The sequence below is a fragment of the Lates calcarifer genome, linkage group LG17, assembly GCF_001640805.2.
Source record: "Lates calcarifer isolate ASB-BC8 linkage group LG17, TLL_Latcal_v3, whole genome shotgun sequence".
Taxonomy (NCBI): Eukaryota; Metazoa; Chordata; class Actinopteri; family Centropomidae; genus Lates; species Lates calcarifer.
Window position 1 is genome coordinate 13,658,046 of NC_066849.1, and position 21,951 is coordinate 13,679,996.

The window sequence follows — 21,951 nt, forward strand, 5'->3', positions numbered from 1 at the left end:
AGTGTATCAGCGTATGAATTACTATCTAAATTCTCATTTTATTAACTTGTAGCATCACTAAGAGCTACATTAGATACAGGAGGAACACAACAATTATTTACTGGAAACTGCAGTCTCCACCTTCAGATTCATGAGAAGCAATTACTGTGACACACACAAAAGTGATTAATGTCTCAGTGAATGAAGGAGGAAATGGAGGGGCTGACTTCACCAATTCACCAGAGTCCGGGGTTTTCAGTTGTGGTTTTGGGTGAATGCCACCTCAGCTCAGGACTTACTGTAAGGAGAGAATGAGAGCTCCCAGAGATGCTGGGCGCCGCTAATATAGATTTGGGTGTGGATGTTGTAGCCACATTCCAGCTGGTATCAAACAGCACACAGACGGCTGAGCAGTTATTCTACACACGACTCAAGAAGCACAGGTTACAGGACTTTCTCAGGTCACCAAATATTTCTAATTACATTACTTTGCTCTCTAATCATTATATGATGACTGACAAGATAGAGGGGTAGATTTGTTCTTAAAATTACACAAACTCTGCCTCTTTCCAACACCATTTATACAGTATTAGCTTTATTTTCCTCAGCAAAGGTAATCATGGTCACAACACAACTTGAGCTGTGAATAATTATTGTTCCCTGTTTTATCTCCCAGGTACTTTCCATTTAGTTTCCCATAATCGACAACGAGACTTGAAATTCTCATTTCGTCTGAAAAACAATTATATGAGCCAAGCAAAAGCAGCAAATCTTCTGTTTGGCAGACTTGTCAGCATGAAACAAGACAGTACGACTCTCAGCAAGTTGCTTAGTATAACTACCCCAAGTCAAATGTTAAATATCAAGGTAATTGATGCTATTAAACATTTTACAAGTAACAAGACACATAAAAATGTTTTGGTGTGACAAGGAATGATGTTTTTGAGTAGGTTTCTTAGTTTCACTATTTGTGCATATGCTGTAGTTTGGTATTTTACACAACAGCACTGTCGGAGAAAGGCATGAAATTTTTTGCTGAACTTATGACGCCAGATATGATTGGCAAACAACTTTTATGACTTTTATGATATTCAATTCAGCAAATAGATCTTCAAAATGAACAATGAACTCTGATAAATTTAGCACTGATTTGTTGATTTCTCTATTTATTTATTTGACCCATGCAGAGTGAGAAGAGAAAGAGTTCAGTGTTTGTAAAGCTTGTAAAAACAAAAGTTGTGACGTGTATCTTAAGTCATGGATCTGCAGGAAACCCGTGATTAGTGAAATCTCACAAACAATCAGCACAGGTCCTCTGGGGAAGGTTTTTATTGAAATGCCCCTCTAGCTAATGCACAAACAGTCTCACTGAGAGCTTTCACAGTGAAATTAGTGAGGTTTTTGGGGTAGTTAAGATAAAGTGCAGTTAAGATGTCATGGGTGTCTGATCGTTTTTGGGCACAACAAGGAACCTGGTTTTATGGCCCGGCTTTTAGCTCAGACTGTGCTTAACAGTCTCTCCTTTTCCCCCTACTCCTCCTCCTCCCCCCTCCTCCTTTCTGCTTTTTGTGCTTCTCCTTCCATTTTCCTTCCATAAATACAGTCCTTTGGCTGAAAACCAGCTGTTAGTGCTGAACAAAGAAACACTTACAGCATCTGGGAGACTTTCTCATTACACACACGGACCTCCCCGTTGCTCTGACACTCGCGGATTCTCACGCACTCACGCTGCACAAATACACACACAGGCGGTTTCACACATCAGTTTAGATTAGATGAGAAAATGGACACTGGCTAAATTACACCCATACATTATCTTAAGTTTTCACCGACCAGCATTATAGGTGTGTGCACACAGTTACACACACACACTGCAGGTTTGATGGCTCCATCATAGGCATTTACTCAGGTGACACACATTTCCCTTTATACACACACACAGAGTCAGTCCCACAGCGCCACGTCTGTGTGGAGCGTAATGTCTGGCATGCTGTTGTCGCTGCTGACACGAGGTTTATTTGGCTGTGCTTTTACAGCCTCACCTAGGCCTTCTGCCACTGCTGTCAGACAGGAGTCAGCAGGGGGAAGAACAGCCTCTTAGCTTCCCACGGCAGGCGTTACTACACACATCCACCCCAGGGCGCAGACACATACACGCGGAACGAACTGTTACACACTCTTTACTCCTAGAAAGACAAACACTAACACACCCTTCACTTTTCTAGTGAAATGTGAAGGGCACATACACACAGTCCTGCATGCACCACGTCTGCACTTATTCTGTAATTATGCCCCGCAGTGGTGCAGTAATTACGTATGCGTATAAATAAGCGTGACACATCATAAAAACCCAATACCTTCTGGAACTTCACTTTTGGGTTCCCCCCGTCATGGAGCAATGAGGCTCCCTCTCGCTGAATAATACAACTTAATGCTGTCATAAAGCGTACCACACCGAGGTGGGCCCAGCCAAGTACCGTGCCCAGGTACTCTCACATATTCTAGACATTTCTGAGCCAAAGCACGGCACGTTTAAATAAGGTCAGCTTTTTCACTTTAACCTGCTGTGGTGTGCTGTTCCTTTTAGTATAGACAGTTTTGTTAGAATTCGTAGACTGAAAACAATTTCAGATTCTAATTATACAGTATGGTTCTACCTTTTATTAAAAGGCTAATTTTGACTGGAATAATTTACCCGCACACATATTTAATCTCAGTCCTCATTTATTAGATTTTAGATTTGTTCTCTTATTTTTAAACATCCTGTGTGTGTAATCAGTAATGCCATTATTACTATTATTCCCTTACAGCCTTTTCTTTTTTCTACAAAACTCCTTTCTAATTTAATTTAAGAGCCCAAACTACTCAAATTTTAAATGTGATCACAAACAAAAGAACAGCTCTTAAAATTCTGATTTAAATCAGTAGATCTCTGGTCAAAGAATGAGTAAAGAAGACTGCAAATCTTACAAAGCATTGAGTGCCAACTTTTGGTCCTTTACAGTTTTGATATTCTATGCTATGAACACCTTTTGTAAATACCTCCTACAAAGCAGCTATAAATGTCTGGTCTTTTTTGTTTGTTTTATGTGTAATTTGATTGACTATTATGTTATGACAAAGGTTAACTTGACATAATAAATTTGAACAGTTTTAGCATCAGTTGCCCTTGTGAGGATCATACGTTGGACAATGCTGCTGCTTTTCATCCCTCCCTCAGCTCTACAGTTTACACTACCAGATTGTTCCTGTCATTTACATGTCACGGTTCACAAGCTGAGTTTTTTTCCTTGAATTGAACACACCAGAAGTGAAGTAATTCCACTTTGGTAGACTGCAGATCCATTTGGTTTGTTTAATTTTCCCTAAGGGAGAAACTGTTGCTCCAATGCAATAAACTTTTACTGCTGTGTGCTACTGCATCTTTCCAAACAAAGACATTTTGAACGTTGAAACAATTTTTGGAGTTGGCGTCAGGCGTGAGTACTTGACAGATGTGTCCTGTGATGTGATGAAGGGTATTTATGATGTAACTGCATGCTTTTCAGATATTGATGAATGCAGCACCATCCCTGGTGTGTGTGATGGGGGAGAATGCACCAACACTGCTGGTAGCTATGTCTGCACCTGTCCACGAGGCTACATCTCCAGCACAGATGGCTCCAGATGTGTGGGTGAGTCTCATACACATTATGGCGTTTCTCTCTCTCTCTCTCTCATTTGTGCACCTTCTCACCACCCCCTGGCTGGCTAAAAGCTTCACATCTGGTTGGTAACTTCCCTCTGTCCATCACTGCTTCCTGCGAGTGGAGTTCTGATGAGTAAAAGTAGCCTGCAGACCTGTGGTCACCATGTGCTGGCAAACACACTTGCACGAACTCTTTGGCCTTGACAGCATTAATCTACTGTAATGTTAGTGCTCCTCTGACTCATTCACACACAACGCTGACACACATACAGTGCATACCTAACTGACATGTCCCATGAAACACTACCAGGTGTTAATATGTTCCTGACATCGTCAGACCTCATGGCAGTCACAGTGAAACACAACCAGGTGTTAATTTATTATTTCAAGATTTAGCTCCAAAACGAACAGCTCAGGGTCTTTCTGCTTCGCCCTATCAGCATCAGAGGCTCAGCCCAACTCTCCTCTAGTAAAAGCCCCTGTAGCATAATACAATCACTGAATTGGTGTAATTGAAAATACATGTTTCCTCTAAGTTCCATCTTTTATTTTGCATTTTATTCTCCATATTTAAGTTATTTTCTAGATTGAATGCAATCCATCCTTTATCATCTGTAGAAAATAATGAGCTGTTCTGTTTTTGTTTTGGAAAAAGTGTGAGAGGAAACAGGTTGAGAATATTTAAATTCCCAGTTACCAATTCCCAGACCCACATGTGCCCTCACATGCACATACATAAACATGGTGGAGGCTGATCTCACAGGTAGTGTGTGAGTCTGCCTGAAGCTTTCTCGCCTTTGAGGTATCACGCATATGATGTTGTTTAAAGGGAAATCAAAGAGGACACAGTGGAAAAAGGAAAACAAAAGATGAAGTCACTAAACAAATCAAGTTGGAAGCTTGGGAGGATTTGATCCTTTTTAGCCACAAGAGCTCTGTAGTCAGCTCTTTAGCGGCTGCAGGTACTTGTGTTTGATAAGGCCTTATTGGCAGGTGGCAATCCAGTTCATCCCAAGGGTGTTGGATGAGGTTGAAGTGAAAGCTCTGTGCGGGCCAGTTAAGTTCTTCTGAGCCAAAATCCGGAAGAGGAACCAGCCCAAACCATGAAAAATATCCCCTATAGTGCACAAATATATGTACAAAGAGCTGTTCCCATACTTTTGGCCATGTAATCTACATGTAGGCACTGGAAAAGGGGCAAGGGGACACTGAAAAGTAATGAGAGGAAAAATGCCAAAAAAAAAAGTAAAAAAGAACAGAGTAAACAGTAAAAAGAATAACAAGCAAAAAAACAGCCAACATATGCAAACTATTCAAATTATTTGGACTGTATTTGCCTAAACAAACAGGTGGATCATTAAGGAGAGGAGTGTAAGATAATCAGGGTAATAAGAAATAAAGTACAGTAGCTGGCAGCCTGGTGTGCCTGTGAATCACACAGTGATGCAGCGGTCCAATCACCCAAACACAAAAGTTCTCCATCTGTCTGTCTTTATGCGTGTCCACATTTTTTCTTTTTTTCTCCTTCTCCACTGTCATCCCCTTTCTTCTTCTTTCTCTCTTCTTTTCCCTGAAGTGATATATCACTCTATCGCTGCATTTCTCACTTTCTCGCTCTATCTTTCTTCTGTAGAAAGCATGGATCGCACCAAAGCTCATTCCCTCAGTGAACAGCTCAGTGATTTACAGTAGAAAGTCTCTCTGTTTACTCTGGAACTGATTCTATCGCCATTTACCCATTTTCTTTTGTTTCGTCTCCTGTTTTTTTTTTTTTTTTTGGTTTGTTTGTTTTTTTAACTCTATCTCCACAACTGAAGCATTCTCATACTCTCATCCTCCTTATCCATCTTACCGTTTCCACTTGGACCCCCCTTTTTTTGCTCCCATTCTCTGACATCTGGATCCTGCACCTCGCTTCCTTTAGTTGTGGTTTCCAGTTGCTCTTCTTGCAGCCTGCTGAAGGGAAAGAGAAAAAAGACAAATAAAACAGGTGCCAGACACAACCCCCATATATCCTTCCTCTGTCTCTGTCCCTCTTCCAAAATGGACCAGATTGGAAGGAGACAGACACAGAGATAAGTAAACCCAAACAAAACCAGTCTAGACCGGGTCAGGTCCAAACCGTTTTTTGGATATTTCAGACCAGTAAGTCACACTTACGCACAAACACACTTTGACATGGAAAAAGAGACATAATAAACTTGCTTGTTTCCTCCTCATGTGACAGAGACCCTAAAATGAATTTTCCCATCTGATTTCTTTGGTTTATTTGCAGCCAGAACATAAAGTGAATAAAAGAGAGTTAATTGTTTGTACAGGGCTGATTTCTCCCTTGCTTGCCCTCATGTTTTATATGTAGGATGTATGTCCTGGTCTGGAGGTTATACTGTGTAACTCTAGGTGTATTGCCCTGTGTTTTGTGGGATGTACTCAGGGCTTCTTATTTATGTATTTATTTATTCATTTTGCTCACCAGCCACTTGCGACTCTGCATTTTCACTACTCACAAGTTTGTAGTCAGGAAATTACGTTTTATTTCTTTAAACTAACTATGATGTGCTACAATTGACTTGAAACAAGACTTACAACAAACTTTGAGTTTATGCTAGCTAACAAGCATAATGTTGGTTTAACAATAGCCTTCATGTTGGTATGTTTTATACTTACTCGCGCATCCACACATAGCTTGTAAATGGTCGACCTCTCTTGGCTTGGCGTGCAAATTGCGAAAAAGTGTTCTTATCTTCGCCATCTTTGTTAACGTCATGAGGGACAGGGACTCTGTTGTAATACTGGCGAACCGACTGTTGTCCGTTTAGTCGCGATGCTCCCCTGGCGACCAACTGAACTTTAACGGTCCTTTACAGTTTCAACTTTCTCATTCACAGCCGTACGTCTTACCGTTGGCGCAATACATTTTTCTGGGTTACACACTAACCACTGTCGTCCTGTTTTCCACTTTTAGTTGAAAAGCTTTCTTCTTTTGTTTATCTCCTCTTCCTTTTCAGTTTTATCGTCAGGTTTTCTCTTTGTACTCGTCTGCTCTCCTGGTTTGTGTTACACCTGTTGGACGGCGCCACATCAAGCGGGCTTCCTTACGTTCAGGTTGCTCGTCTCTGGCGCGTAAAAATGAACTGGCGGACATTGTGTGCTAGTGCTCATGGGAGTTGTAGTATTGTTGTATCGCGGATACAATGGGTTTGTTACTTAAGTTGGCTTTTGAGAAGACTATAATAAAAAAATATACATCTATATAATAGTGCTGTACAGAATATATAGCTGGTAAGACTGGCTATACTGGCTAATTCCGGGCGAGTGCTAATGTCAAGCCCAGGATGTACTGTACCGTTGTGAAGTAGGCCAGTGGGAGCTGTTGGGGGGCCCTGACAGTAATCAGAGCCTAATGTCCTGTCACATCGTGGAGGCTCGAAAAAAACAGAGGACCTGTCCAGTCATTCAGTCTGTAAAAACACCTCACCAAATGAAAGCATATGCTTGTGTAGTGGAGCAATACTAGTGAGCAAACCACCTTCTGGATCCAATTTAAGTCATCATCATCCTCATCAGCCCCCCCCCCCCCTCTCCATCCTCCCCTCCTCTTTCCACCATCATGCTTCCAGCTCAGCCAGGCCTATGGGATGTTTTTGCGTTGCGTGTATGTGTATTTGTGTACATTTCTACATGTATGTGCATATTTGCACAAGCATATGTGTGTGGGTACCTGTGTGGATAATAAAGGGAATTCATATCTGTCTGTGAGAGTACAAGTAAATGTGTGTGTGTGTGTGTGTGTGTGTGTGTGTACTGTACTCTGTGTGCTCCCAGACACAGCACAGCCCCTCATGTTCTATCTAATTGGCAAGAATTGCTCCACATGGAACTGATTAATTCCAGACTGCTGGCTCATTAGTGAGTTAATCGACTTGTGCTCCTCCCTCCAAATCCCCCACCCCACCCCTCTTACTCTGCTTTTCCTTTTTCTCCCATTTTTTTTTTCTATAGATGCACTTAAAATTCTTTTCCACATATGTTGTCCACTTTCTAAAACATTACACATGTATTTCCTCTCACTCTCTCTGTCTTTTTCTTTCTCTTGGTATTTTGCTCAAATACCCAGAAACCCCCTGTCTCCCACTCCATTTACTCCTAACACACGCTCTTTGAACTCCAGGCCCCTCTCCTGTCCCATTGACCCTGACCTGGCAAACTGTAACAAATAAGACCCCTTTTTGGAGGCCCTTCAGATGCCTGCAGTTAGTCGAGACCCCAGGCAACCTTTCCCAATGCTAACCCATAAAGAAGCTTCCTCCCCAGTTGCCACAGAGAGGGCAGGACAGCTGTCTAACTTACAGCACTGGGGGGGTGGCTATTACCTGTAACCTTTTCTGACATATAATACAGTGTTAGCTGTTGAAAAATGACTAATGTTGTTTACTGAAGTCCTGCATTTAAAGAGTAACTTAACACCAGGCTGAAATGCAGTGTTTCACTGCCCTCTGTGGTTAAAAGTTTCAAATCCGTTGCACCTCTGACCACCACATCAGTGATGTCATCGTGTACTGACGCACCCTGGAGTACTCTCCTACATCACTGCAGGGAGGTTCAACATTAAACCACTGGAAGTTATCAAAAACAAGATTTTAAATTTGTTAAGATGCTTACTGTATTCAATTATTACTTTAACTGTTGTCACTGACTTGCCATGCAAAGAGGAAGAACGGGGAACACGGTCACACAATGTCCACTCATCTCATTCTGTCTATGTCTCCCCCTCTACCAGACCAACGTGCGGGCACCTGTTTCTCTGCTCTGGCTAACGGCCGCTGTGCTGCAGAGCTGAGCGGTCAGTTCACCAAGATGCAGTGTTGCTGCGACACAGGACGCTGCTGGGCTTTGGGACAGATCCCTGAGATGTGCCCGGTCAGGGGTTCTGGTAAGTACACATGAAAATAAGACACTCACAACACAGGATACATGCAAAGTTTCAGCTGCTGAAAACGACCAATATCTATGTTGTTACAAAGTGATGAATATGAGCATAAAATTAGGACAGTACATCCATCACCTTCCTTCCTCTGTTGACAAAAAAACTGGCAGTCCCCACAGCGGATTGTCTATGATTTGGCATAAGCACAGGCAGTAAATAAAGCCATGACAGCGTGAATGGTTCACAAGCCAAGTGAATTTAACACAGTAATGTTAAACTACACAAGACTGACATTGTTAGAGAAAGGCTGCTTTGAGTTTGTGATGAGCTGATGAGCATGATGTCATGAGCACAAACCAAATGGAGAGAGATGGAAAAGATTTGTGTGAAGATAATGACCCATCATCTCTTCAGTCAAGTTGGAATTCAGAAAACTCTTCCTCTGCGTGAGTCAGTGTGATCCATAACTGATCTTTCACAGAATGTTCTGTTTCTTTCACTTGCACCACCAAATAAGATGGGTGTGTGTTTGATTTATTGTGACTGTCAACTTAAGTGTAACACATACATGCAAACAAACATACTATACATGTATATTGGACACATAAATACATGCATAGTGTACCTACATAGATATAATTCATATGTTCAGACATACAAAAACCATACAATAGACTTACTGTATGTACATGCCAAAGTAGAGCAGAACAGATCATTATGTGTACACATTTTTCTCTTATTACTTGGTCAGGCTTTGCTCCAGTTAAAGCATATCTGAAAGCAGCAGTAAATCTCTGTCAGTAGACAGTCAGCTTTTTAACAAACTTTAACAGAAAAACATCAGAATTTTCTGCAAAGTGCAGTGGCCTTCGCAAAATCCAGAGTTCCAGGAAAACAGTGAGCAGATTTAGCGTATGTAAACTGTAAAATGGTTAGGCTGTTTGTACGTTTGAGTCTGAATTACTGTTATAATCCAAACACAAAATCTACATCTACATACAGCAGTGACTGACTTGTCCCCGCGTGATCTCTGTTTCTCTTGTAGACGCGTTCAGGCGTCTGTGTATTGTGGGTGTTCCCCAGGGACACGGTCTCCCTCACGGTTACCCCAACGGACACTTCCCTGGCAACGGCAATGGTTTCGGCTATGGTCACAAGTTCCCCAGTGTGCCCAGCAGCAATGGTAACGGAGGCATCGGTGGCAATGGCGGAGGAAGCTTTGGAGGGAATGGTGGGAGCTTTGGAGGCAATGGAGGAGGACTTCTTACCCACCAACAAATAGGTGGGTCTTTCTGTGGATCTGAATAAGTCAGACAAAAGGGTTTATTTCCGGAATCAGTAACTTAAGGATTAGTCTTCCTGATCTGGATGAGTTGTATTTCTGTGTTGTGTTGTTAATTGTCTGCTGTCTTTTAGTGATCTCCCTGTATGTGTTTTCTCAGGCACTGTTTCTGTGAACGACTCTATCGATGTGTGCAAACATTTTACCAACCTCTGTCTTAATGGACGCTGCATTCCTACACCTACAAGCTACCGCTGTGAATGCAACATGGGCTACAAACAAGATGTTCGTGGGGAGTGTATTGGTAAGAAACACACACACTGTATGCTGCACAACTACATGTAAAGTTCTTTTGCTCTCACTAATCTCTCTGAGGCAGACACAGTAATAGTGCCACAGTTAATAGTATGCACTGCACTGCCACCTTCTGCCAATTTAGGGAACTTAATGCAAGTACAGGTTGATGTTTGCAGGGGAAATTTGTCTAAATGTGACTTCCTTGTGTTCCATATTTAAACCCATTCACTCTGACAGTCAGGAGAGGTTGTGGTTTTTCATTTACCTTATTTTTCTCTCTCCAGATGTGGATGAGTGTGTGAGTAATCCATGTATCAATGGAGACTGTGTCAACACACCTGGATCGTACCACTGCAAATGCCACGAGGGTTACCAGGGAACACCTACCAAACAAGCCTGTAATGGTATGTCTAACTGTCAACCTGTTTTACTGTAATCAAGATTTTTCTTTAAGATTGATTGAGTTTTCACATGAGACTAAAAACACTGAACTAATATTGTATGGCATACAATATACATACAATAAAGTATGATTTGTGTTTAGAAGACATTTCATTAAGCCCTGCTCTCCCCTCTTTAGATATCGATGAGTGTATAGTGAATGGAGTGATGTGTCGCAACGGCCGCTGTGTCAACACGGAGGGAAGCTTTCAGTGTATCTGCAATGCTGGCTTTGAGCTCACTCCTGACGGAAAGAACTGCATTGGTAAAGAACCAGTACAAAAAAGAAACAAGTTGAACTTCACACAAACCTCCACCTTTCTAACCTTGACTGAATTCCTGTCCTCTTGCCCCTCTAGATCACGATGAATGTGCTACCACCAACATGTGTCTCAATGGCATGTGCATCAATGAGGACGGCAGCTTTAAGTGCATCTGCAAGCCTGGCTTTGCACTGGCTGCAAACGGACGCTACTGTACCGGTACATATGATTTATGAAGTACAAACACAGACCTTAAAACTTGGGCCAGACTGCTTTGAAACAGTGTTGACAGATTTGGTGTTTTCTGAAATCCAGCAGATCCCCTTTTTGAACCTGTTTGTGCACAGTTTTGTTTCAGAGGTCAGACTTTTTGAAACATCCCCAAAGGTGCTATTTGGCACAGTCTAGAAAAAGATAGCTAGATTAATTTATGAGTCTCTGTTGAGAGATTTCACCTGGAAGCTTCAAGAGTAGCTGTCATTCCATTGCAGTCACACCGTAACACATACAGCACAGGTGCATATTCCAAATATAACACATGTCAATCTAGATAATGCTAACTCCTTGTGACCTGATTCCTCTGTGATTTTTGTGGTGTCTTTTCATAACTGTATGTTGTATGTTTTGAAAAGGAATTCACAGGTATTTACAGAAGGACTAATATTTAAGGGAGGGTTTTTATTTATGACTGTTATTCTTAAAAAGTGTGAGCCTTTTTTCATTTTATTTTGAAAGGTTGCTCAAGAATTGGCTGTGAGATCAGTGAAAATATAATCCTGTGATAACACTGACCTACGTAATATAATGAAATGTGGTTTTATGGACAATTACCTGTACATGTTGCATGTTAAACATCTGGAATAATAAAAACTTTCTTTTATCTTTTGAATATGTACTTCCTCAAGGAATTTGGAAGAATTGTCCCTCAGTTTACTAAATCATATTATGAACATACAAGTGATAAATTCATAATCTACCCTCTTTTTAAACATTATTAGACATCGATGAGTGTCAGACACCTGGCATTTGTATGAACGGCCGCTGCATCAACTCTGAGGGCTCCTTCCGCTGTGAGTGCCCACCAGGCCTGGCCATTGATGTAGACGGGAGAGTGTGTGTGGACACACACATGAGGACCACCTGCTACGGTGCCATAAAGATGGGCACCTGCTCGCGTCCGTTCCCTGGTGCGGTGACCAAGTCTGAGTGCTGCTGTGCCAATCCTGAACATGGCTTTGGAGAGCCTTGTCAACCCTGCCCCTCCAGAAACTCAGGTTTTATCTTTTAATTTGTCTTAGACTGTTTATTTCAGTTCCTGAGAAGTTATTTAGTTTCTTTGTTAGTGTTACATAACAGAAAAATATATATCCAGCTCATCAAATGTGTTTTTCTTCTCGTATTTCAGCCGAGTTCCAGGCTGTGTGCAGCAGTGGCATTGGCATCACAGCTGATGGCAGAGGTGAGCATGTTGCCCACGAGTGTGAATTCTCCCACAGTGTCGTTAAGAAGCACTCATGTCAGTATTTATCTACATCTGCTGGATAATACTTCTCTTCTCCTAGACATCAATGAGTGTGCCCTGGACCCGGACATTTGTCAGAACGGCATTTGCGAGAACCTGAGAGGAAGCTACCGCTGTATCTGCAACATCGGCTATGAATCTGACACCAGTGGCAAGAACTGTGTTGGTGAGTCAGAGTGAAGTGGGTTGTGTTTGTAGTTTTAACAGCAGCCTGGCTTTAAAAAACACACAGCATACCCCTCAAAGTTAGCCATGTATCTTTTTTAAAGTGAATCTTTGTACCTATTTGTTAATATAGCCCACAGCTTAAAGTTTGTTGTTTTGTTTTTTCAAGTTTGCTAACATTAGCTTTTCTTTAGCCACCATAAGCTATCACAGTGGTCATACCAGACCAAATAATGCTGTAGCAGCAAAAACCCTTAGTGTATTGAATTGAACAAGCGTGTTCTCTACAGTGAACTGATTCAAAATGTCATTTGCGATAGAATGTGTTGTTTTTTCTTTCAAAATCTAATATACAATCTTGCTTTAAAGAACAATGCTGTTGGTTTGCACATGCATCCCTCTAAATGACATAAATAAACATTACTCCTGACTGTTTTCTTAAATTATGCAACAGACAGTGATCATGTTAACTTCTTTTCTCCCCTCAGACATCAATGAATGTCTGGTGAACCGTCTGCTCTGTGACAATGGCCTCTGCAGAAACACTCCTGGCTCCTACACCTGCTCCTGTCCTAAAGGATTTGTCTTCAAACCTGACTCAGAGACGTGCGAAGGTGAGCACTCACACTCACACTCACACACTCACACACACACACACACACACACACACACACACACACACAAACACACACATTCTGTCTGACACACTCACGTGTTTGCTCTGTTTCCCATTCACATGTGTTCTGTCGTTTTTACCAACAATCAAGGTCATTATAAGGTGACATTATTACCAGATGTGTTGCGTTTAGTTTCAAATAAACATGTGGCTAATGGAAAGAAGACACACACACACACACACACACATTGTGTTTGTAACTGCCAAGTGGTGATGATGATCCATTTCAGCCTCTGAGCCCTGACCTCAGGTGTTTGCTTGCACATGTTTCAGATATCAACGAATGTGAGTCCAGCCCGTGCATCAATGGAGCGTGTCGCAACGTGGCCGGGTCCTTCAACTGCGAATGCACCCATGGCAGCAAGCTGGACTCCACGAACACCATCTGCGTGGGTAAGACATCCGTCCCAAAAGCCTGATGCAAATTAGTGCGGCACCACAGGGTCCTAGAAACAGCTTGTGTGAGATAATGATTGCACACTGAGACACGAGTGTCAATGAGAAGTAATTGGTGGAGGAGTCTTTTTGTCTAATCATTGTAATCGAGGTTTACTCTCCACTTTTGTAAACAAACAGTGATGTGGTTTGGGTTTCCAGGAGCCATCCAGAGACATTATCATCCTCAGATGTTGGTCAAAATGGCACACACAGATGATTTATTAGATAAATACTTGCATGCATGGCCTTGATTCACATGGAGATTGCTTTGCTTCATAGAGATCTGCCGCAGATTCAGAATGACATGTGGTATGTAAGACTCTTTGCTGAGGTTAAATGTTCCACTTGTTTGGGGGTTTGTTACTTTTGGGAAATCATTCTGAGAAAGCTACATGCTAATACAGAATACAGATGTTATGAGTCATTAAAAAAATACTCATACATATTGCATGAGCTGGCTGTGTCAGAGGTCTTCAAATTCTTCTGGTTTGGTTCATTTCTGTTTTATGTTTTGGAGCCCATCACTCAGCAGGGAAAGAAAAGGAAAGTAAATTGTGGTTTTGTGTTTGGGTGGCCTTGTGGTTTTGGAGAAAAGGTGTCACCGTTATGACTGTACACTCTCTCAGTTCATTAGGAATGTAATAGCACGGGATGAACTCGTAATGACGCACGGGCTTTCCTCGGCCCAGTGTGTAGCCACAGACACAAGTTTTATGGCAGTAAAGAGAGTTGAATGTGACTTGTGTGTTCTTTTTGTGGTGTATGTTGCCATAGTTAAAGGTAACCTGTGGAGATTTTGACCACTAGTGGTGCCATGAGGCAATGTTTTGATGAGTGGATCTCTGTTTGGTTTGTATCTTGTGCTCTATTGGCAGGTGCGCAAGGAAAATATTAGAAAAATTGAGTTTGCAAATGTTTTATGAGGAAGGAAATGCACTCAGTATGTTTGTTAGGGCTCAAGGATACACACAATCTGTTTCGGTGGGAAACGCTATGAGGAAAAACTCCCCAGGGCACCTTTAATCAAGTCTTCTCTGCCGTTACTTGGGCTCCACAGACAGTATGAAGAGCACTTGCTGGCTGACGATACAGGACAACCGCTGCGAAGTCAACATCAACGGAGCCACACTGAAGTCTGAGTGCTGCTCCACGCTGGGAGCCGCCTGGGGCAGCCCCTGTGAACCCTGCGAGATCGGTCAGTTCAGTCACACAGATGCATTCCACAAAATATGGATTCTTTAAGGCTACTACCAATGGTTTTAATTAAAGCCACTAAGATTTTGTGCCAAGGAAGCATTCGATGTCAAACAGCTTTTACTGCTTTTGAATGATGAGCTTTTTTATAATTACTATTGACCACATGCCAATAAAAGCAGAAATTTTGGCAATACATGCTCTATATACAATGCTCATACATAACATTCTCCTATCACTTCTCTCAATCTTCTCCTGCTCCTCAGACACTGCCTGTTCTCGAGGGTTTGCTCGTATGAAGGGCCTCGTCTGCGAAGGTAAAAACATTTGATAACTTAATGAGATGTAACAGACCCACAGTCCTCCTTTCATCCAACATCAACACCCATGAAGCAATTCTATCTTTTTGTCCTTCTAATGTGCTGTAATGTTCTCCCTGCAGATTTCCTCTGAAAAAGTCTTTTGTGTGACGTGTGTATGTTTGTGTGTGTTTCACCTTGTAATCATGATTCTTAAAATGTCCCTCTCCCTGAAGACATTAATGAGTGCGAGGTGTTCCCTGGAGTGTGCACAAACGGCCGTTGTGTGAACACCCAGGGCTCGTTCCGCTGCGAGTGTGCCGAGGGTCTCACCTTGGACAGTACTGGACGCACGTGTGTGGGTAAGAGAGCTGCACGGCAAAGAAAACATACATCATATCAGCTGGTGAAGCAGTTATTTTCAGCAGCTGTCAACATACTTCACTATAAGGCCAAGACATACAAACAGAGGTGATTTTGTTTTTAATTTTACAACCAACTTTTCTAGATATGCGCAGTGAGCAGTGCTTCTTGAAGTGGCACGAGGATGAGTGTGGTGAGCCACTGCCGGGGAGATATCGTGTGGACATGTGTTGTTGTTCGGTGGGTGCTGCGTGGGGTATCGACTGCGAGGAGTGTCCCAAACCAGACACACCTGAGTACAAAGCCATTTGCCCCAGAGGGACCGGCTTTGCCAACAGAGGAGATATTCTGACCGGCAGGCCGTTCTACAAGGGTACTTTTACTTGTATTTTTGTCTTTGCAGCATAAGAATCTCTGTGACTCAGACTCAGATTCACTGTAGAGGGGGTTGCATATCACCAAGAAGATCAGATCTAAATGCAGCAAAATTCAGTGATTCTGTGCAAAGCATTGGAACCTGGTCAAAGAATAATGCCTCATAGCGTCCATAATGGTCGTACCCATGTAAGCTCTATGAAATTGTATTATTTTGACCACATCATGGTTATTTATTGTTCAGGCCATTAATACAATCACACTGAAAATTCATTGAAGCCATGAACATGTTTGTAGAAATCCTCTGGTGACATTCAAGGATAGTAGTATGTGTATGATGTTGGTATTAATAACCATTGTCTCTCTCCCAGATGTGAATGAGTGTAAGGTGTTCCAGGGTCTGTGTACTTATGGAACGTGCAGAAACACCATTGGCAGTTTCAAGTGTCGCTGCAACAGCGGCTTTGCTCTGACCGCTGAAGAGAGGAACTGCACAGGTATGAGAGACAGGCAGAGGGAGTGAAATAGATTCACTACTGATGAAATATTTCTGTCACACTTGATGAATAGTTAGTGAGTTTGCTTCTTTTAATATCTTATCTCTCTGTGCTTCAGACATCGACGAGTGTCGCATCTCCCCTGACTTGTGTGGTCAAGGCACCTGCGTCAACACACCCGGCAGCTTCGAGTGCGAGTGCTTTGAGGGCTACGAGAGCGGCTTCATGATGATGAAGAACTGCATGGGTGCGTTGGAAGCACATTCATACATGCAGACATGCAGTTTCACATAAAACACTGAATTCATTTCCACAATGTGAAATTGCAGTCCAGTTTTTCTTTTATTAATTCATCCTTTCCTCTTCTTTCTACTTTTTTCCCTCTTTGTGCCTCTTCCATATCTTCCTCCATGTTTGCAGACATTGATGAGTGTGAGAGAAACCCCCTGTTGTGTCGTGGAGGAACCTGTCTGAACACAGAGGGGAGTTATGAGTGCGAATGTCCCACCTGGACACTCGCTCAGCACCGACGGCTCTGCTTGTGAAGGTTGGTCATATATCATACAGCATGCACACGCATACAGTGTGCATTCACACAAGGGCTCACTGGATGTTATATATCATTTTCAGCACATCCAAGCCTATTTTAAAACCTAGTGCACTTGTAACATCGGTCACGTCTGAAAAAATAGTTTCACACAGTGAAGTTCAGTGTTGAGTTCTGTTGAGTTTTTCTCTTTGGCTCAGGCAAAGTTAAAGCCTTGATGAATAATTAGAAACCCATTCTCCAGCTATTTAATTATTACACAGCGGTGCAATACATTTTATGTGATGTGTAATTCCTTGTATTCATTTGTCGGTTTAGATGTGAATGAGTGCCAGCTGAGCGACAACTTGTGCAAGAATGGCCAGTGTGTCAACATGCCAGGAACCTACCAGTGCACCTGTGACACCGGTTACCAGGCAACACCGGACCGACAGGGCTGTGTTGGTGAGTGGAGCAAAAGTTTTTTCCCCGAGAATACACTCTGATTTTAGATAATTAGGACATTTGCTTACATTTCCTGAGATGTCTTAACTGTAACTGTGACCTCCCTCTGCAGATATTGATGAGTGTACCATTATGAACGGAGGCTGTGAGACCCACTGCACCAACTCAGAGGGCAGCTACGAGTGCAGCTGCAGTGAGGGCTACGCTCTCATGCCTGATCTCAGGACGTGTGCAGGTAATAAAACACAGGATGTGCACAGTGTGTCTGTATTTCAGACAACTTTTCACTCAGAGGAAAGTATTTTAAAGAGTTTAATTAAAGTTTAAAATATTAATGGTGTTTTTTTTGGTCTAGTCTTCTACATGGTGTTGCCACCCACAGTATATCACACTGAAATGTGTTTCTGCTGTTCCTATTAGATATTGATGAGTGTGAGGAGACACCAGACATCTGTGACGGAGGCCAGTGTACCAACATTCCCGGGGAATATCGCTGTCTGTGTTACGATGGCTTCATGGCCTCCATGGACATGAGGACATGTATCGGTGAGAGGAGAGACACACGCCGACATCTCTATTATTTTATATTTGTTTGTCTTTAAATTTCTTTCCCCCTTATTTTTTTAAAATGTTTTTCTGTCTGCCACATTAATTCATTCACTCAGTCTCTGACCAGTTTTTTTCCTGCTCGTCTGGCTACCTGTGGGGCTCTCTCTGTCAGCCTCGCTATCTGTCACTCCATTCTTTGCTGCCAGAACATTCAAGTATTATCTATGTCTTTCTGTCGCTGTCTGCCCAGATGTGAACGAGTGTGATCTGAACCCAAACATCTGTCTCCATGGCGACTGCGAGAACACCAAAGGCTCCTTCATCTGCCACTGTCAGCTGGGATACTTTGTCAAAAAGGGATCCACGGGCTGCACAGGTGCACGCACACGCACACATACATACCTCGCTGAGAGGTCTGGGCCTCTGTGTGTCCATATCTGCATTGAGTGTTGAGACAGTTCATCCATGCATACAGTAGCTCCAGGTCTACATTTTTAGCAATTACTTATTTATTCATAGTATACCACATCTGGAGACCAAGAACAGAATCAAAACTGCTGTGGTTAGTAAAAAGCAAAGTTGTGATGTCATTAAATAAGGAGCATTTCACTCCAGCAAACTAAGGCTAAAATATTGAATTCTTCTGTTATTTGTTGTTACAAGAAAAAAGCTAGAACAAAAATCAGCTCTACTGTGTGTTTATTGGCTAATTTATCCCCCACATCTCTCCAGATATTGATGAGTGTGAGATCGGGGCTCATAACTGCGACATGCACGCCGCCTGCATCAATGTTCCCGGAAGCTTTAAATGTCGCTGTCGAGATGGTTGGGTGGGAGATGGCATCAAGTGTGTGGGTGAGTACATATTCAGATTTGAAGGCAATAGTTTAGCAGTGCAAGACTGGTTTAAAAAGACAAAATAAAGGAGCAAAATTGTCTCCTGTATCCAAAAAATATTTGATTCTGCCCTCAAGGTTTTTTTTTTCTATCTCTCTCTGCCTGTAGATCAGGATGAGTGCTCTGCAGAGGACCACAACTGCAACCCAAACGCAGACTGTGTCAACACACCAGGATCCTACAGGTGTACATGCAAAGAGGGCTTTAATGGAGATGGCTTTTCCTGCTCTGGTAAGGTTGTCAAAACTTTCAAAATAAGTCCTAGTTGAGTAGTAGCTATTGGGTGTGTGTGGTGAGGCTCATGCCCAGAATGTTCATAACACTATTCAATCTGTTTTCAGACATGGATGAGTGCGCAGACAATGTGAACCTGTGCGAGAATGGCCAGTGTCTGAACGCTCCAGGTGGCTACCGCTGCGAGTGTGAGATGGGCTTCACGCCTACAGAAGACAGCAAAGCCTGTCAAGGTGCTGCACCCATTCTGTCACATTTTATTCTCTCCTCTTTACTCTTTTCTTCATTCAGGTAGAGTTACTAACAATTTTTCCCCCTTCTCTCTCTCTCTCCTGTGCCACAGACATCGACGAGTGTAATTTCCAGAATATCTGCGTGTTTGGAACCTGCCAGAACCTTCCAGGGATGTTCCGCTGTGTGTGCGATGATGGTTACGAACTGGACCGCAGCGGAGGAAACTGCACTGGTTAGTGTAACACTTCAGTAACTGTATCTCTAAAAATCACACAGTGCAGAGGAAGTACAGATTCAAAAAACCTGGCTGAGTTTCTTTGTCGGTAACCTGCAATAATTAAAACTAAAATATATATATTTTGGTTTCTACACTTACTTATAAACTAACAGATGTCTGTTATCTGGTGTGTTGTACTGAAACTTGTGTGTGTGTGTCACTATTCAGACATCAACGAGTGTGCAGACCCCGTGAACTGCATCAATGGACTGTGTGTGAACACTCCAGGCAGCTATCTGTGTAACTGCCCAGCTGACTTTGAACTCAACCCCACCGGAGTGGGCTGCGTGGGTGAGTCACACAGAGCTTTAACAACTAAGAGGCTTTTAATGAAGACAACCACAGTGTCCTCTGTGAGTGATACAGTGTGGGACAAGAGGTCAATGAATGAAAGCATAAAGTGCACATAGACAAAAATGTAATTGTTATACTTTCTCCAATATAAATGAACACAATTAGTACGATACGTCAGTATATGTGTAAATATGAGCGCGTAGTGGTGAGATTCAACAGTAGCAATAAGTTAAAAAGATTTAATTGCGAGCAAGCCACAGCATTGTTATCTTCATCTGTGGACTCAGACAACATCCTGTTACGCAAAAGTGTCTTTATTGAATGAGTGTATATCTTTCTCAGACACCCGCGTTGGCAACTGCTTCCTGGATATCCTCGCACGCGGTGATGGAGGAATCTCCTGCAGCGCCGAGATCGGAGTCGGAGTGACCCGTGCGTCCTGTTGCTGCTCCCTGGGAGGAGCCTGGGGAAACCCCTGTGAACTGTGCCCCGCCCCTAATTCCAGTAAGCAAAACATTTATTGCAAAATGCGAACTCCACATGTTACAGTCAAAGTTCTCCAATTAGTTGGTACATTTACGTCTTAGCAAAATGTATTTATTACTGCTCTGTCTTGTCTGTAGCTGAGTACAAGACTCTTTGTCCTGGAGGAGAGGGATTCAGACCCAACCCCATCACTGTTATCCTAGAAGGTAAATAATCCAGCTTTCTTTGTTTACCAGCTCTTGCAGCCACTGTAGCAGCAAAACACTAAATTTTGGACTGTATTCAATCTACCATACAATCTACCATAAAATCAATACAGCAGCGACATCTATGGATCTTACCATTTGAATTATTTTCTAGATATTGATGAGTGCCAGGAGCTGCCAGGTCTCTGCCAGGGTGGAAACTGTGTCAACACCTTCGGCAGTTTCCAGTGTGAGTGTCCAGCAGGCTACTATCTCAACGAGGAGACTCGCATCTGTGAGGGTAAGGACTGAGCGATTTCTTTTGATTCAGGCTGTGTCGACTCCAAAACGTGTTGTCACATAGTCCTTACTTCGGTTCTTCTTCATTATCTGTCGTCATGTCCTTACGTGCAGATATTGATGAGTGCACTACTCACATTGGGATCTGTGGACCTGGTACCTGCTACAACACTCTGGGCAACTACACCTGCGTGTGTCCACCTGAGTATATGCAGGTCAACGGAGGAAACAACTGCATGGGTGGGTGTTTCTTCCAAAAAAGAATTACATTTCTCATCATACTTTTTTTTTTTTTTGACTCACTGTTATCTGTCCCTCTTGTAATGCAGACATGAGGAAGAGTGTGTGTTACCGTAACTTCAACGACACGTGTGAGAATGAGCTGTCTTTCAACATGACCAAGAAGATGTGCTGCTGTGCCTACAATGTTGGAAAGGCCTGGAACAAGCCATGCGAGGCCTGTCCTACTCCTGCTACCTGTGAGTGTCAATAAAACCTGTCAACCATGAAACACTGACACAGCTGTTTATAGATTACTGTAGGACTACTTGTTATCACACTCACTTTTCTGTCCTGTTTCAGCTGAGTACCAGTTACTGTGCGGTAACCAGGCTCCTGGCTTCATCATTGACATCCATACTGGCAAGCCGATTGGTAAGGTCAACAACAGCCGTCAGTCAGAAGTTCAAACCAAGTTGTGCATATTACACAGCATGCCTTATTTTTTACATTCTTTGTTGCTGTTTTGCGCAGACATCGATGAGTGTAGGGAGATCCCAGGAATCTGTGCCAATGGAGTGTGTATAAACCAGATTGGGAGCTTCCGTTGTGAATGTCCCATGGGCTTCAGCTACAACAACATACTGCTCATTTGTGAAGGTAAAACTCAGGCCTTAGATAACTTTTCTATGTGTCTCACTCTTCCTTTTTGTTCCTTGTGAATCCTGTAGCAAAGAATATTTGTGAATAGAAGTCATTTTTATTCACATACAGTTAGTATGAGAAAATGTGGTGGGTGTTTCACAGAGTTCCTGCTCCTTTGCTTTCTCTGTTTCCTATGTCTCACTCTCTACACTCACACACACAAATACGCACTTT

General features: G+C 42.6%; 1 protein-coding gene and 1 long non-coding RNA gene across 2 annotated transcripts in view; one reads left to right on the plus strand and one right to left on the minus strand.

Moving 5' to 3' along the window:
* The window catches only part of LOC127139015 (uncharacterized), a 32,541-nt gene extending 25,758 nt beyond the window's left edge, over positions 1 to 6,783 (minus strand). Inside the window, exons 1-2 of the long non-coding RNA XR_007814894.1 lie at positions 6,335 to 6,783; positions 5,520 to 5,623 (exon numbers count right to left, since the gene is read on the minus strand). This is a non-coding gene — a long non-coding RNA (uncharacterized LOC127139015). The remainder of the gene's footprint in view (positions 1 to 5,519; positions 5,624 to 6,334) is intronic.
* Positions 1 to 21,951, plus strand: part of fbn2b (fibrillin 2b) — a 66,208-nt gene that overhangs the window by 33,915 nt on the left and 10,342 nt on the right. The window contains 36 exon segments of the mRNA XM_018673262.2: positions 3,528 to 3,653; positions 8,448 to 8,600; positions 9,640 to 9,876; positions 10,037 to 10,180; positions 10,458 to 10,577; positions 10,754 to 10,879; positions 10,974 to 11,096; positions 11,876 to 12,151; positions 12,283 to 12,336; positions 12,440 to 12,565; positions 13,053 to 13,178; positions 13,514 to 13,633; positions 14,736 to 14,873; positions 15,139 to 15,189; positions 15,408 to 15,533; positions 15,680 to 15,907; positions 16,281 to 16,406; positions 16,525 to 16,653; positions 16,827 to 16,915; positions 16,917 to 16,953; positions 17,272 to 17,397; positions 17,510 to 17,632; positions 17,818 to 17,943; positions 18,197 to 18,322; positions 18,679 to 18,801; positions 18,952 to 19,074; positions 19,185 to 19,310; positions 19,421 to 19,543; positions 19,757 to 19,879; positions 20,225 to 20,386; positions 20,506 to 20,574; positions 20,729 to 20,854; positions 20,968 to 21,093; positions 21,183 to 21,332; positions 21,436 to 21,507; positions 21,607 to 21,732. Coding sequence (XP_018528778.2) covers positions 3,528 to 3,653; positions 8,448 to 8,600; positions 9,640 to 9,876; positions 10,037 to 10,180; positions 10,458 to 10,577; positions 10,754 to 10,879; positions 10,974 to 11,096; positions 11,876 to 12,151; positions 12,283 to 12,336; positions 12,440 to 12,565; positions 13,053 to 13,178; positions 13,514 to 13,633; positions 14,736 to 14,873; positions 15,139 to 15,189; positions 15,408 to 15,533; positions 15,680 to 15,907; positions 16,281 to 16,406; positions 16,525 to 16,653; positions 16,827 to 16,915; positions 16,917 to 16,953; positions 17,272 to 17,397; positions 17,510 to 17,632; positions 17,818 to 17,943; positions 18,197 to 18,322; positions 18,679 to 18,801; positions 18,952 to 19,074; positions 19,185 to 19,310; positions 19,421 to 19,543; positions 19,757 to 19,879; positions 20,225 to 20,386; positions 20,506 to 20,574; positions 20,729 to 20,854; positions 20,968 to 21,093; positions 21,183 to 21,332; positions 21,436 to 21,507; positions 21,607 to 21,732 — 4,605 coding nt within the window.